Here is a 16,414-nt window from a genome sequence, read left to right as displayed (position 1 = left end):
TCTAGTCAATTACCTGTCCTCTTTCTGCTTTCTCACTGTTTGTTCTCGTGTAATTACTCAGCTCTCCTGGACTAAATGGCGCACATGCAATTAAGGCCTGGTTGTCATGGAGATGCATGCGCGATACATACGATTGGACGGAGGGTCAGGACACTCCCCCTCCTCCAGCGTGACATCATCAATGGCGATGTCCCCTCGATCCCAGGGCCACGGATCCCCTCAAATATTACCTGCATGATGGAAACAAACATATAAAATCCAAAGTGACTCCTCTGAAGTCTAAAACACTTCCATATGCAATGATTTCTATTTCCACGATAGCACAACCTTGAGACCTGCAGTCTTTTATATGATGCTCAATGATTCAGAAATCCTTATACATTATTGTAATATGCAAAAAATATTCGTAAATATTGTACTGCTACGTTCTTGGAAATATTATATGCCAGGGGGCACCTTAATGTCAAACAATGCTAATTGATTTAATGCCAATGACTAACTTGATGTAAATAAGACATCAAATTGACATCTAACATTGGTGTCAAAAACACTTCCAAAATCGATTACAGGACTTTTCATTTTGACGCCAATTTTAGATGTCTATTTGACGTATTTTGACATCAAGTTCATTTACATGTATTGTAGAGACACAAAATCAAGTGTAAATTTGTAATTGAGGCTTTCATTAAAGAGAATTCTTATATTATAATCTATTATGTGTCGTTATTTTGGTCATCAACAAAGCATCAATGTGTGGATGTCAAATAGACGTTTTGACATCAAATTTATTTGCATTCTTGACGTGGTTTTACATTCAATTTGACATCAAGCGTGTTTGGATGTATTGTAGAGATACAAACTCTATATTTTTTAATCTGGATTTTTTTACTTCTCTTCTATTATAATAAGTTTATGTCACTATTTTGGTGGTCAAAACGGCATCAATGTGTGGATGTCAAATAGACGTCAAGGATTTGACATAAAATCTATTGCATTTTCAACCTGTTTTTTGATGTCTTGCTTGAGGTCAATTGCCGAGGTGCCCACTGGGTTATTAGCATATAAACTCACCTGCCACTTTATTAGGTACACCTGTCCAACTGCTCGTAACACAAATTTCTAATCAGCTAATCACATGGCAGCACTTGATGCGTTTAGGCATGTAGACCTGGTCAAGATGATCTGCTGCAGTTCAAACTGAGTATCAGAATGGGAAAGAAAGGGGTTTTAAGAGACTTTGAACGTGGCATGGTTGTTGCTGCAGCTAAGAACAGGAAACTGAGGCTACAATTCAAACAGGCTCACCAAAACTGGACAATAGAAGATTGGAGAAACGTTGCCTGGTCTGATGAGTCTCCATTTCTGCTGCCACATTCAGATGCTCGGGGCAGAATTTGGCCTCAACAACATGAAAGCATGGATCCATGACAAATCTGCAGCAACTGTGTGATGCTATCATGTCAATATGGAGCAAAATCTCTGAGGAATATTTCCAGTACCAGTACTTGAAGGATTAAAGCAGTTCTGAAGGCAAAAGGGGTCCAACCTGATACTAGTAAGGTGTACCTAATAAAGTGGCCGGTGAGTGTTTTTTGATTAATTTGCAATGCCCTTGCTGCAAAGAAGTGTTAATTTCTTTCAAACGTTTCAGAAATACTGTGCATGCTGAATGTGTTATTTTCTCCAAGTTCACCTGGAAGGATGAAACCGGATGGATGCTAATTTTGGCCTGTCTCCATCGGTCCCCTTGGTTCCCGCTGAGGGACCAGACTGGACCTGCATCTGAAGTTGACTGACCTTTCTGCTTCACAAATGCATTCAGAGAGCCTGCGGGAAAAACACAATCAATTAATTTAATGAACGCTGCATGACAGATCAACTCAACACTGTGAGATCAACTCAAACTGCTGGACAATCAATCCAAATTCTGACAGACCGCTAGAGGACCCTGTGGCTTTACATATATAGCTGAAACTGTGTGTTACATACAAATGCTTTCGGTTGAAACATTACAGGGGACCTATGATGCCAACTCACTTTAATAAGGGGTTTAAACAGTTGTGTGGCAACAGTGTCTGAAATTATCCAGTCTGGTGTATATTCTGATCACACACACCAAACTTTACACTTTTATTATGTCTATATTCTGATCACACACACCAAACTTTACACTTTTATTCTGTCTATATTCTGATCACACACACCAAACTTTACACTTTATTCTGTCTATATTCTGATCACACACACCAAACTTACACTTTTATTCTGTCTATATTCTGATCACACACACCAAACTTTACACTTTTATTCTGTCTATGTTTGATCACACACACCAAACTTTACACTTTTATTCTGTCTATATTCTGATCACACACCAAACTTTACACTTTTATTCTGTCTATTCTGATCACACACCAAACTTTACACTTTTATTCTGTCTATATTCTGATCAACACACCAAACTTTACACTTTTATTCTGTCTATATTCTGATCACACACACCAAACTTTACACTTTTATTCTGTCTATATTCTGATCACACCACCAAACTTACACTTTTATTCTGTCTATATTCTGATCACACACACCAAACTTTACACTTTTATTCTGTCTATATTCTGATCACCACCACCAAACTTTACACTTTTATTCTGTCTGTGTTCTGATCACACACACCAAACTTTACACTTTTATTCTGTCTATATTCTGATCACACACACCAAACTTTACACTTTTATTCTGTCTATATTCTGATCACACACACCAAACTTTACACTTTATCTGTCTATATTCTGATCACACACACCAAACTTTACACTTTTATTCTGTCTATATTCTGATCACACACACCAAACTTTACACTTTTATTCTGTCTATATTCTGATCACACACACCAAACTTTACACTTTTATTCTGTCTATATTCTGATCACACACACCAAACTTTACACTTTTATTCTGTCTATATTCTGATCACACACACCAAACTTTACACTTTTATTCTGTCTATATTCTGATCACACACACCAAACTTTACACTTTTATTCTGTCGATATTCTGATCACACACACCAAACTTTACACTTTTATTCTGTCTATATTCTGATCACACACACCAAACTTTACACTTTTATTCTGTCTATATTCTGATCACACACACCAAACTTTACACTTTTATTCTGTCTATATTCTGATCTCACACACCACACTCTACACTTTTATTCTGTCTATATTCTGTTCACACACACAAACTTTACACTTTTATTCTGTCTATATTCTGAACACACACACCAAACTTTTCACTTTTATTCTGTCTATATTCTGATAACACACATCAAACTTTACACTTTTATTCTGTCTATATTCTGAACACACACACCAAACTTTACACTTTTATTCTGTCTATATTCTGAACACACACCAAACTTTACACTTTTATTCTGTCTATTTCTTATCACACACACCAAACTTTACACTTTTATTCTGTCTATATTCTGATCACACACACCAAACTTTACACTTTATTTTATTCTGTCTATACACCAAACTTTACACTCTTTACACTTTTATTCTTTATATTCTGTTTTCGATCACACACAAACTTTACACTTTTATTCTGTCTATATTCTGATCACACACATCAAACTTTACACTTTTATTCTGTCTATATTCTGATGACACACACCAAACTTTACACTTTTATTCTGTCTATATTCTGATCACACACACCAACTTTACACTTTTATTCTGTCTATATTCTGATCACACACACCAAACTTTACACTTTTATTCTGTCTATATTCTGATCACACACACCAAACTTTACCTTTTATTCTGTCTATATTCTGATCACACACCAAACTTTACACTTTTATTCTGTCTATATCTTGATCACACACACCAAACTTTACACTTTTATTCTGTCTATATTCTGATCACACACACCAAACTTTACACTTTTATTCTGTCTATATTCTGATCACACACACCAAACTTTACACTTTTATTCTGTCTATATTTTGATCACACACACTAAACTTTACACTTTAATGCAATGTAAGTGTTGTAGTGATTTGAATGTGTTGTTATCCTCTTATTATGACCTCTGTCTCCTTATATTGAGCCGCTGTAAGGAATAAACTGTGCTCTCTGTGCTGATGCTGACGTGACCTGATGAAGGAACAATGTTTTCTCCATGATCGAGTGTTTGCTTTGAGCTCTGGGATTTAATCCAGCAAATGAACTCGGAGTGAAAGAAGTGTGAAGGCAAACTCTGACGTGTGTGATTAATTAGCTGTGAGCCAAGAGCAGGTAATGTGCTTTCTGTCTGTCAGGAGAACACACGTGTTTAGATCATCAAGACTCATTCACATGCCATCAGAACAGCGTCAGCTTCATCTCTGGGGCTTCTGCTTTAAATGCCTCAGGATATGGAAGAAAATCCAGAGGAATATATTGTGTATTTCTGAATAAAATCTGAATATATAAACAAACAACAACCCTAAAACTACTGCTGTTACCCACATGAACAAATACCACAGTAGTTTATGGTCAATGTGTTTTACTTTAATTTGTTGTGGTGATTCTACAGTTTCTATGGTAACAACAACAACTATAGTGATTGATCTGTTGTGGTGGTTCTACAGTTTCTATGGTAACAACAACAACAACAACAACGACAACAACAACTATAGTAATTGATCTGTTGTGGTGGTTCTACAGTTTCTATGGTAACAACAACAACAACAACAACGACAACAACAACTATAGTAATTGATCTGTTGTGGTGATTCTACAGTTGCTATGGTAACAACAACAACAACAACAACAACGACAACAACAACTATAGTAATTGATCTGTTGTGGTGATTCTACAGTTGCTATGGTAACAACAACTATAGTAATTGATCTGTTGTGGTGATTCTACAGTTTCTATGGTAACAACACAACAACAACAACAACTATAGTAATTGATCTGGTGTTGATTCTACAGTTGCTATGGTAACAACAACTATAGTAATTGATCTGTTGTGATTCTACAGTTGCTATGGTAACACAACAAGTATAGTAATGGATCTGTTGTGGTGATTCTACAGTTGCTATGGTAACACAACAACTATAGTAATTGATTTGTTGTGGTGATTCTACAGTTGCTATGGTAACACAACAAGTATAGTAATAGATCTGTTGTGGTGATTCTACAGTTGCTATGGTAACACAACAACTATAGTAATTGATCTGTTGTGGCAATTCTATAGTTGCTATGGTAACAAACACAACTATAGTGATTGATCTGTTGTGGTGATTCTACAGTTGCTATGGTAACACTACAGCTGTAATAATATAAATAAATGACCCATTTGTGTACGCATGAGTGTATGTGTGTACACAATAGTGTCTGTGTTTGTGCATGCACAAGTGTGTGTGCTGTGGTCTTACCGATGTGTTTGCCATACATGTGGTAGTAGAAGCTGAAGCAGTAAGCAGGAGGGCTGGTGATGCTGTAGGGATTCTTGGGTGCGACGTTAAACACGGGACTCAGCAGACGAGCCGTATCGCCTTCCTTACGAGGTCTGGACGTCTCGATGTACATGTAGAAACCTGTTGACACACAAAAACACCTCCTGTGATTTTTTTCTTCATCAATTATTTCCCAAACGATGTTGAACATTTATAGGATTTTTCACAGTATGTCTGATAATATTTGTTCTTCTGGAGAAAGTCTTACTTGTTTTATTTCAGCTAGAATAAAAGCAGTTTTTAATAGTTTTAAAGCCATTTTAAGCTCAATATTATTAGCCCCATCAGCAATATTAGTGTTGGATTGTCTCCAGAATAAACCACTGTTATACAATGACTTGCCTAATTACCCTAACTTTACCCTAATTACCCTAGTGAAGCCTTTAAATGTGACTTTAAGCTGAATACTAGTGTCTTGAAGAATATCTAGTCTAATGTTATGTGCTGTCATCATGACAAAGAGAAATCAGTTATTAGAAATGAGTTATTAACACTATTATGAATAGAAATGTGCTGAAAAATGTGCGGACAACAATAACAGGAGGGCTAATAATTCTGACTTTAATTGTATTGTCTGATTTATAATTAATATCGAGCAGCACCAATGACGTTGCATGCTTATAAACTGCAGTTTTTTCCTCTCTTCTCCTCTTCAGCGTCTCTCATTGAAAGGTGTGAAAAGCCTCCAGCCAAAATCAAACACAATCTCCGCTCTCCAGTTTGACGAGTGATAATTAAAGTCTCCGCTGGACTCTTGACGCTAATGAAACGGCGGACCGCGAGGAATCACGAGGGTGATTAAACTGAAGGTATTATTTACACCAGCAGCTCCGTTGTCCCGCCGGAGTGTCCCGAGGATAACAGAGTCTGAAAACCGGCTCATCTGCTTCATTCACTGCTACAGCTCACACACAGCTCAAGAACAAATCATCATTATTATTTTACTAAATATTTCCTAAGAGCCAACACATATTTACACATTCATCATTCATTCATTCATTTTCCTTCAGATTAGTCCCTATTTATCAGAGGTCACCACAGCGGAATGAACCACCAACTATTCCAGCATATGTTTTACACAGTGGATGCTCTTTCAGCCGCAGCCCAGTACTAGAAAACACCCATACACACTCACTCACACACACACACTCACACACTAAGGCCAATGTAGTTGATCAATTCCCCTATAGTGCATGTGTTTGGACTGTGGGGGGAAACTGGAGGAAACCCACGCCAACACAGGGAGAACATGCAAACTCCACACAGAAACACCAACTGACCCAGCCAGGGCTTTCAGTAGCTTGTTGAATCTCTGCCATGAAGGATTAAGGCAGTTTGAAGGCAAAAGTGGGTCCGACCCGGTACTAGTAAGGTGTACCTAATAAAGTGGCCGGTGAGTGTACATTAAAATATTTGAAACAGAATTAAAATTTCACAAGAGGAAGATTAACTTTCTCTTCAGAGCTGTGTTACGCGGATGAGCAATGCATGCTTTGAATATAGATCCGTGTGTTCTTAAAGAGACAGCTCTGTTATTTATGTTCATATGAGTTTGGGGTCATTTTGGGATGATTTGTTGGGAGGTGGTCTGTGTGTTGTTTTTATTGAGGGGTATCCTGTATTTCTGCACCCCAGTGTTACAGGTGTGTGTCCTCACCCTGTCTGGCCCCGCTGCGGTCCCCGCTGGGCCCCGTGTTGGGAGTGTATTTGGTGTCTCGGGTCGCAGCGCTGTGTCTCATCCAGTCGAAATCATCATTCTTATCCTGAGTGAACAAGCAGACGGGCTCCTCCTCAAAACTACACACAACTCTCCTGCACAGAGAGAAGAAGAAGAAAACTGAACACACACATCATGTTTTTACATACGGTGGGTCAAAATTGACCTGAAGGACCAGCGTTGTACCCTAAATGTGCCTTCATGAAAATATAAAATGAATTTATTCTAATGCTGCAGTGATTTTAGTAAGCGACACAAACATCATGATTTAAAACAGTGTTTCGCTGCTTGGGTCATTTGTGAGCTGCACGTCAACAGGAGTGTGATGAATAAAGGCAGTCTCTGTGGATTTACAGCAGTAAACCGGTGTGAGTCTGCTCTTCACACTGACTCTGATCTGCAGTGCTGGACTGACTGTGATTCAGCAGCGTTTGTTTGTTGATAATATTCATTGATTGTATTCAAACGCAGCGGAGCAGCAGAGCGCCTGACTTTCAGCAGCAGCAGCAGATACACGGATCTCAGAGTCAAGACTGTTTATAATCAGCAGTGAAGACCAACAGACTCACATAAACACTAATGCAGGAGACCAGGAGAACACACACAACTATAACTAACTATAACTCATTCCACACACATATGCATGCACGTGCACAAAGAAAGAAAGAAAGAAAGAAGAAAGAAAGAAAGAAAGAAAGAAAGAAAGAAGAGAGAAAGAAGAAAGAGAGAAAGAAAGCAAGAAAGAAAGAAAGAAAGAAAGAAAAGTGGTCACTTACTCAGGTGTGGATTGGTTGGCGCTGTGAAAACAAAAGATGAAAACATTCATTAGAACAGATTGTGAACAAGAATAAACTCATCTGTGCTTCAATTATTAATAGCCTTTTATTTTGAAACTTCAGTTTAAACTAAGCCTAATGTGCCTGAACAAACGGACACACTGACATCATCAGCACCATCATCATCATCAGCAGGAAGTGATGCAACGTGCAGAAATACAGCAGAGTGAAGAAAAGCTGCTCCTCGCATCAATAACTCATAGACAAACACACTGACACACGCACACACAGCTCCATTTTATATAAAATACATGTATTTTTAGGGAGTTCAAAGGACTGAAATCTCCACAAGAAACAACAGAGAGCCCCGCCCTAAATGACATATAGTCCCCCCCAGGGAACAGATAGCCCCGCCCCAAAGGACTGATGACCCTGCCCAAAAGGCCTGATAGCCCCTCCCAAAAAGACTGATCGCTCACTGATAGCTCTGCCCAAATGTGGGAAAAAGTAAAACACAAACAAACAAGGAAAGTAAACATAAAACAATCAAACAAAACAAGCAAACAATTAAAACAAGCAAACAAACAAACATGAAAACAAACAAGACATTTAAAACAAGGAAACAAACAAACATGAAACAAACAAGACATTTAAAACAAGGAAACAAACAAACATCAAAACTAACAAACACAAGCAATCAATCAATCAATCAAACAAACAAACAAACAAACGAAGAAAAACAAACAATCAAAACAAACAAACAAACAAGCAAGCAAAAAAACAATCAAAAGAAGCAAATCAACAAACAAAGAAACATTTAAACAAACAATCAAAAGAAGCAAACAAACAAACAAGTAAACAAACAACCAATTAAACAAACAAAACCAGCAAACAAACAATCAAAACAAGCAAACAAACCAACAATCAAAACAAGCAAACAAACAAACAGGAAAACAAACAAAACAAGCAAACAAACAAACATGAAACAAACAAACAAACAAACAAACAAACAAACAAACATGAAAACAAAGAAAAACAAGCAAACAATCAATCAATCAAACAAAAAAAAAACAATTAAAACAAGCAAATCAACAAACAAAGAAACAATTAAACAAACAATCAAAAGAAGCAAACAAACAAACAAGTAAACAAACAACCAATTAAACAAACAAAACCAGCAAACAAACAATCAAACAAACAAACCAACAATCAAAACAAGCAAACAAACAAACATGGGAACAAACAAACAAGCAAACAAACAAACATGAAAACAAACAAAGCAAACAAACAAACAAACAAACATGAAAACAAAGAAAAACAAGCAAACAATCAATCAATCAAACAAAAAACAATTAAAACAAGCAAATAAACAAACAAAGAAACAATTAAACACACAATCAAAAGAAGCAAACAAACAAACAAGTAAACAAACAATCAAACAAACAATCAAACAAACAAAACAAGCAAACAAACAATCAAAACCAAAACAAACAAAACAAGCAAACAAACAAACAATCAAAAGAAGCAAACAAACAAACAAGCAAACAATCAAAACAAGCAAACCAATTAAACAAGCAAAACAAGCAAACAAACAATAAAAACAAGCAAATAAACAATCAAAAGAAGCAAATAAACAAGCAAACAAGGAAACAATCAAGAAGCAAACAAACAAAACAAGCAAACACAAAAACAATCAAAACAAACAAACAAACTATTAAAACAAGCAAACAAACAAACAATCAAAACAAACAAACAATAAAACCAGCAAATAAAAATTTATCAAACAAAACAAGCAAACATATATTAATGTCACTAACGGACCCGTTTTCGCTCTAGAACTCTTCCTGAAAATAAACAATAATGATGCTGATAAGTTTTTCCTCACAGTAATAAACAGCAGTAAACCCCACATTCAGCTGGAAACCTGTTATAGTTTTAATTCTAATAATATTTCATAATTTTAACCACATTTTTATTGAAGCGGAAGCAGACTTTTGAGCACTACTGCACATCTGATCCTGCAATATTCAGGGCTTTTATTTTGACAAATGTAAACAACCAAGGATATTAATTGTCCGTCAGCTGTTAAATTTCCATATTTATGTTATGTCATGCTGAAGGTCTGTTCATCATGACGGCTTTCGAGATTTCATGAGCTTTTTAAGTGTCTGAGCGACATTAAAATGAGCTTTGGTGGATTATCAGTCATCAGACGGTCTTCATGTCTACACACACACACACGCACACACACAACACACACACAACCAGTGTTTTTCAAAAGAAACATCTTCATTTGTGTGCTATTTAAATAGTTGCGTCTCACTCAATTAATATCCCACACTAAAAAAACAACCCTACAAATATTTATTAAAATGAACAATTTTATTTATAACAAACCATACATCATTTTCAAATAAATAAACGTCATTTTGGGAATATTAAAAAAAAAACATTCAAGGGTGGGCGAATAATTCTGACTTTAACTGTATATAATTATAGCAATAATAAATAGCTGGTTTTAAATGTCTGCAGTTGTTTCCTCTGGCCGCTGTTGAAAAAGACAAGATTAAGAAGCTTTAGGGCCCTATCATACACCCGGCGCAATGCGCAACGCAAGGCGGGACGCAATTGTTGTTTGCTAGTTTCAGCTCGGTGCAAGAGTCGTTTGACATTTTGCAGCACGCTGTTTAAATAGCAAATGCCAAATGCATTTGCGCTCATATGTGCACCCATAGGGGTTCTGGTCTAAAAAAGGAGGTGTGTTGAGGCGCATTGCTGGTGCGTTGCTATTTTGAGGAACTATAATTGACAGTTTAATAGACCAGATAAACAAGCAAACAAGGAAACAATCAAAAGAAGCAAACAAACAATCAAAACAAGCAAACTAACAAACAATCAAAACAAGCAAACAAACAAAACAAGCAAACAAACAAAAAAACAAAACAAGCAAACAAACAAACAGACAAACAAACAATCAAAACAAACAAACAATCAAAACAAGCAAACTAACAAACAATCAAAACAAGCAAACAAAAAAAAAACAAGCAAACAAACAAACAAACAAAACAAGCAAACAAACAAACAGACAAACAAACAAACAATCAAAACAAACAAACAAACAAACAATCAAAACCAGCAAACAAACAAACAATCAAAACAAGCAAACAAACAAAACAAGCAAACAAACAAACAAACAATCAAAACAATCAAACAAACAAAACAAGCAAACAAACAAACAAACAATCAAAACAAGCAAACAAACAAACAATCAAACAAACAAACAATCAAAACAAGCAAACAAACAAAACAAGCAAACAAACAAACAATCAAAACAAGCAAACAAACAAACAATCAAAACAATCAAACAAACAAAACAAGCAAACAAACAAACAAACAATCAAAACAATCAAACAAACAAAACAAGCAAACAAACAAACAATCAAAACAAGCAAACAAACAAAACAAGCAAACAAACAAACAAACAAACAATCAAAACAAGCAAACAAACAAAACAAGCAAACAAAAAACAATCAAAACAAACAAACAAACAAAACAAGCAAACAAACAAACAATCAAAACAAGCAAACAAACAAACAAACAATCAAAACAATCAAACAAACAAAACAAGCAAACAAACAAACAAACAATCAAAACAATCAAACAAACAAAACAAGCAAACAAACAAACAATCAAAACAAACAAACAAACAAACAATCAAAACAAGCAAACAAACAAAACAAGCAAACAAACAAACAAACAAACAAAACAAGCAAACAAACAAACAAACAAACAATCAAAACAAGCAAACAAACAAAACAAGCAAACAAACAAACAATCAATCAAAACAAGCAAACAAACAATCAAAACAAACAAACAAACAAACAATCAAAAAAGCAAACAAACAATCAAAACAAGCAAACAATCAAAACAAGCAAACAAACAATCAAAACCAGCAAACAAACAAACAAGCAAAACAAACAAACAATCAAAACAAGCAAGCAAACAAACAAACAAAACAAGCAAAACAAGAAGATTAAGAGAATAAGCTCAACCCTGTTTGACCATGCTCTATTTTCGTCCTTAAAATAGCAAAAGTGGATTCTGACACGCCCTTAATGCGTTTGCCCCGCTTTGCACTTTGCGCATGGATCGTCAAAATAGAGCCCTTAATGTTTAGGATTTAATGTTACACAACTTCCAGCAGCCGAATGAAACTTCCTAAACACATGTTTTGAAGGCGTGTTTGATCATGGCTCAGTTTCTAGAGATCATCTGTAATGCACAGACTGAGGTTATGCAGATGTTGTTTATCTGCAGTAATCCACAGTCCACATGAGCAGCAGTGATATTCCCACACTGTCATCTTCAGTGTGTGTAGCAGATTACAGATTAACCCCATCCAGACCTGCTGCAGGCACTAATGCAACACACGCAGATACTGCTGAACACACACACATACTCTGCTCGATTCTGATTGGCTCATAGTCACTCTCAGGTCTTTGGTTATTGTCAGATAAAGGCACAGGTAAAGTAGTTCCGACAGGTTTTGAGCGGTTGCATATCACTCCGCTGAATGATTATCTCACAGCTTCAACAGTCAACAGAAAGCTTTGGATGTGTGTGTGAGTGTGTGTGTGCAGGTGGTGAAGTCCCCCTCACTGAAGGGAGTTATGGGTGTGTATTTGAGTGTGTTACCGCTGTATGTGATGATGCGGGTGGTGAAGTCCCCCTCCCCGAAGCGAGTTATGGGTGTGAGCCGCACCACATACGCCTCGGGTCTGATCAGCTCCGTCAGGTTGTGTGTGATCAGCTCTCCTTTCTGGATGTTTCCCTCCACTGGGATCTCCTGCTCCCACCAGCGCTGCTGCCCTGTCTATAACACACACACACACACACACACACACACACACACACACACACACACACACACACACTATTCATTACCTTCATAGACACTTTCATTACATTACACTGCTGTCTGAAATACTTGACTCTAATTGGTCAGTAATTACTTTTCTAGGTCTGTTATTCCCAGATAACAACCGCTGAATACACACACTCCTCCAGGAATTGAGAATCACCGTGACCGTCAGTGAACACATTCATCTATATACTTATTTACATTCATATGTGTGTCTGCTCATCTATCCCCCACCCTGACTGTTTGGCGCCATCTAGTGTCTGAATAGTGTACCGGTTAGTGTATACATAAGGCGATATATCTGGCAGCAGAAATGGAGACTCATCAGACCAGGCAACGTTTCTCCAATCTTCTATTGTCCAGTTTTGGTGAGCCTGTGTGAATTGTAGCCTCAGTTTCCTGTTCTTAGCTGACAGGAGCGGCACCCGGTGTGGTCTTCTGCTGCTGTAGCCCATCCGCCTCAAGGTTGGACGTGTTGTGTGTTCAGAGATGCTCTTCTGCAGACCTCGGTTGTAACGAGTGCTTATTTGAGTTACTGTTGCCTTTCTATCAGCGGGAACCAGTCTGGCCATTCTCCTCTGACCTCTGGCATCAACAAAGCATTTGCGCCCACAGAACTGCCGCCACTGGATATTTCCTCTATGTCGGACCATTCTCTGTAAACCCTAGAGATGGTGTGCGTGAAAATCCCAGTAGATCAGCAGTTTCTGAAATACTCAGAGCAGCCCGTCTGGCAGCAACAACCATGCCACGTTCAAAGTCACTTAAATCCCCTTTCTTCTCCATTCTGATGCTCTTTGACTGCAGCAGATCGTCTTGACCATGTCTACATGCCTAAATGCAGTGAGCTGCTGCATGTGATTGGCTGATTAGAAACTTGCGTTACGAGCAGTTGGACAGGTGTACCTAATAAAGTGGCCGGTGAGTGTATTTTAAATATTGAAATAAAATGGGTAGGGTTTTATGTCAGTGTTCATGCGTAAATAATAAAAGCAAACTGACACCAAATTAAAGATAAACATATTATGGAAATGTGTATTTCCAGGAAATTTTTACAGACATGCACTCTAAATAACACTGGGTTTAAACCAATGTTGGGTCAAATCTGGACAAATCCAATTTTAGGTTCATTTTCATTATCATTCATTTTCTTTTGGCTTAGTCCCTTTATTAATCTGGGGTGCCACAGTGGAATGAACTGCCAACTATTCCACATATGTTTTACAGCGGATGCCCTTCCAGCTGCAACCCAGTACTGGTAAAACATACACACTTATTCACACACACACTCATACATTACAGCCAATTTAGTTCAACAGTTCCCCTATAGCGCATGTGTTTGGACTGTGGGGGAAACCGGAGCACCCGGAGGAAACCCAACTCGGGGAGAACATGCAAACTCCACACAGAAACATCGACTGACCCAGCCGGGCTCGAACAGCAACTTCTTGCTGTGAGGTGATTGTGCTACACACTGACGCCCTAGGTTAATTATTTTATTAAATTTAAATTAAACTTTTCAACCCAACTGATTTTGTTTGTCATATTTGACGCAGTATTGGGTTTAAAACAACCCAGCATTTTATACATTTACTACACTATTTACTTCCTATACACTACAACTAAACTGAATTTACTGAACAACAGGCAAAATCCTAAAAGTACAAATAAACCACACTGTAATAAATAAAATAAAGGCACTGAGTCATCTGCATGAGCTAAAGGGCTGCTTACACTGATACAGCATGTAAAATACTCCAATTGCAAATAAATAATCAAAGCATTCAATCTTGAATAAAGGCTTTTCATTCACAGCGCATCCACAAAAGAGCCACTTCTGCTTTCTCAAAGAAGCTTTCAGCACAGAAGGACCATTTCTGACGATTGTGATAGAAAAAAACAACATTTTAATGATCTAAAGAAGCTTTTTCCACAATAAAAAGCCTTCTGTTGAGTGAAATCCTTCTGTGGATCTTAAAACAGACAAATCCACTGTAAAAGCTGCCTTTAGAGTCACGACACACACAGGGTTCACATTAAAACACTGCATTCAGAAAACTCAACTCAACCAATGAAGGACAGAGTTTCTCACTTTAGCAATAATTCTGCCAGCAGAGACAGAGGAATAATGATGACGCAGCGTCTGAAATCAAGTAAAGCTGAGCATTTCTCATTAGGGCTGGTGCATTACTTATGGATAGTAATCAGTTACTGATTACTAATTACAGGACAGTCAATAATTTAATTAATCCAGTACTAACCCTAGTTTAGATTCAGAGCCTGATCTCTGGCAACACCAGAGTATCCAGAGCCTTGCATGCAGTAATTATTATTATATTATTATTAATAATAATATAATATATAAAAATAATAATATGAATATACAATGTGATGTTTACATTTTTTCATAATATAAAATAATAATAATAATAATAATAATAATAATATGCATTTATATAAATATATAATAAAATAATATGATGTGTATAATATACAGTAATATAATATATTATAATAAAAACTATTATAATAATAGTAATAATAATACTAATATAAATACACATATTACCATTTAATAATATATAATATAATAATAATATATAATATTAATAATAAAAGATTAACATATTAAAAAAAAATATATAATATAACATAAAAATAAACTAATAATATAGTAATATATAATAATAATATAATAAAAACGCACCTGCGGATGCCCAGTCGATACGCCATGATTCTGTCGACGGCTCCAGGGTTCATCTGTGTCCACTGTAGTTTATATCCGTAAACCCGCGGCCGGTTCTGCCACAGCGGACTGTAGGTGTCGTAGTAGAACTCTGGAGCAAACGCTTTCCCTGAGACCACAAAACAAAAACATGATATAAAAACTATATAATATTAACACATATATATTATAACGCAACATAACACACACTAACAACATCAAATACAATGAATAATGCAGAAAAAAATATTCAGTAATAAAAAGGATATTTATGCATTAATGAAAATGAAACCTGTAACTAAAAAATAAATAAATGTTAGCTAATAAATAAAATATTGTAATTTTAATAATTAATTATGAATGTTTTTATTATAATATATTTAAAATTAAAATATAGATTTTAGATTACAATAAATGCATTATAATTTTTATTTATGCATTAATGAAAAATAAACCTAACCCAAAAAATTTAATTAAATAATCCTTAATAATACAAAATAATCAATTCAAAATTAATATTCAAAATAATTAAAAAATATTTAATCTGCAAATTACTAATTATTTAAAAATCATATTTATATATATTTGCAATTAAAATATCGATTAAATGACAATAAAAAGCATTATAAGGTTTACATTAAACTACAATTTCTAATGTGAAGATCTAGAAAAATATACAAATAGATTAATGCAAATAAAGTTTACTGTACAGCAAACATTTAACCTGCATACATAATTAAATACATAATATAACTAT

At 36.0% G+C, this 16,414-nt stretch overlaps 1 protein-coding gene across 1 annotated transcript; it reads right to left on the bottom strand.

Moving 5' to 3' along the window:
- Nucleotides 1-90: 90 nt before the first annotated feature.
- Nucleotides 91-15,800, bottom strand: LOC130247430 (MAM domain-containing glycosylphosphatidylinositol anchor protein 2; the record flags this gene model as incomplete). The annotated part of the gene is given in 8 exon segments (XM_056480651.1): nucleotides 91-197; nucleotides 200-230; nucleotides 1,694-1,827; nucleotides 5,438-5,599; nucleotides 7,176-7,327; nucleotides 8,008-8,032; nucleotides 12,707-12,884; nucleotides 15,636-15,800. Coding segments are annotated over 8 exon segments (954 nt in total), but the record flags the coding sequence as incomplete, so codon positions are not given.
- Nucleotides 15,801-16,414: the final 614 nt, after the last annotated feature.

This window comes from Danio aesculapii, chromosome 20, assembly GCF_903798145.1.
Source record: "Danio aesculapii chromosome 20, fDanAes4.1, whole genome shotgun sequence".
In the NCBI taxonomy this organism is placed as follows: domain Eukaryota; kingdom Metazoa; phylum Chordata; class Actinopteri; order Cypriniformes; family Danionidae; genus Danio; species Danio aesculapii.
Note: the sequence above shows the minus strand (reverse complement) of the source record. Positions and strands in the feature narration are given on the sequence as shown.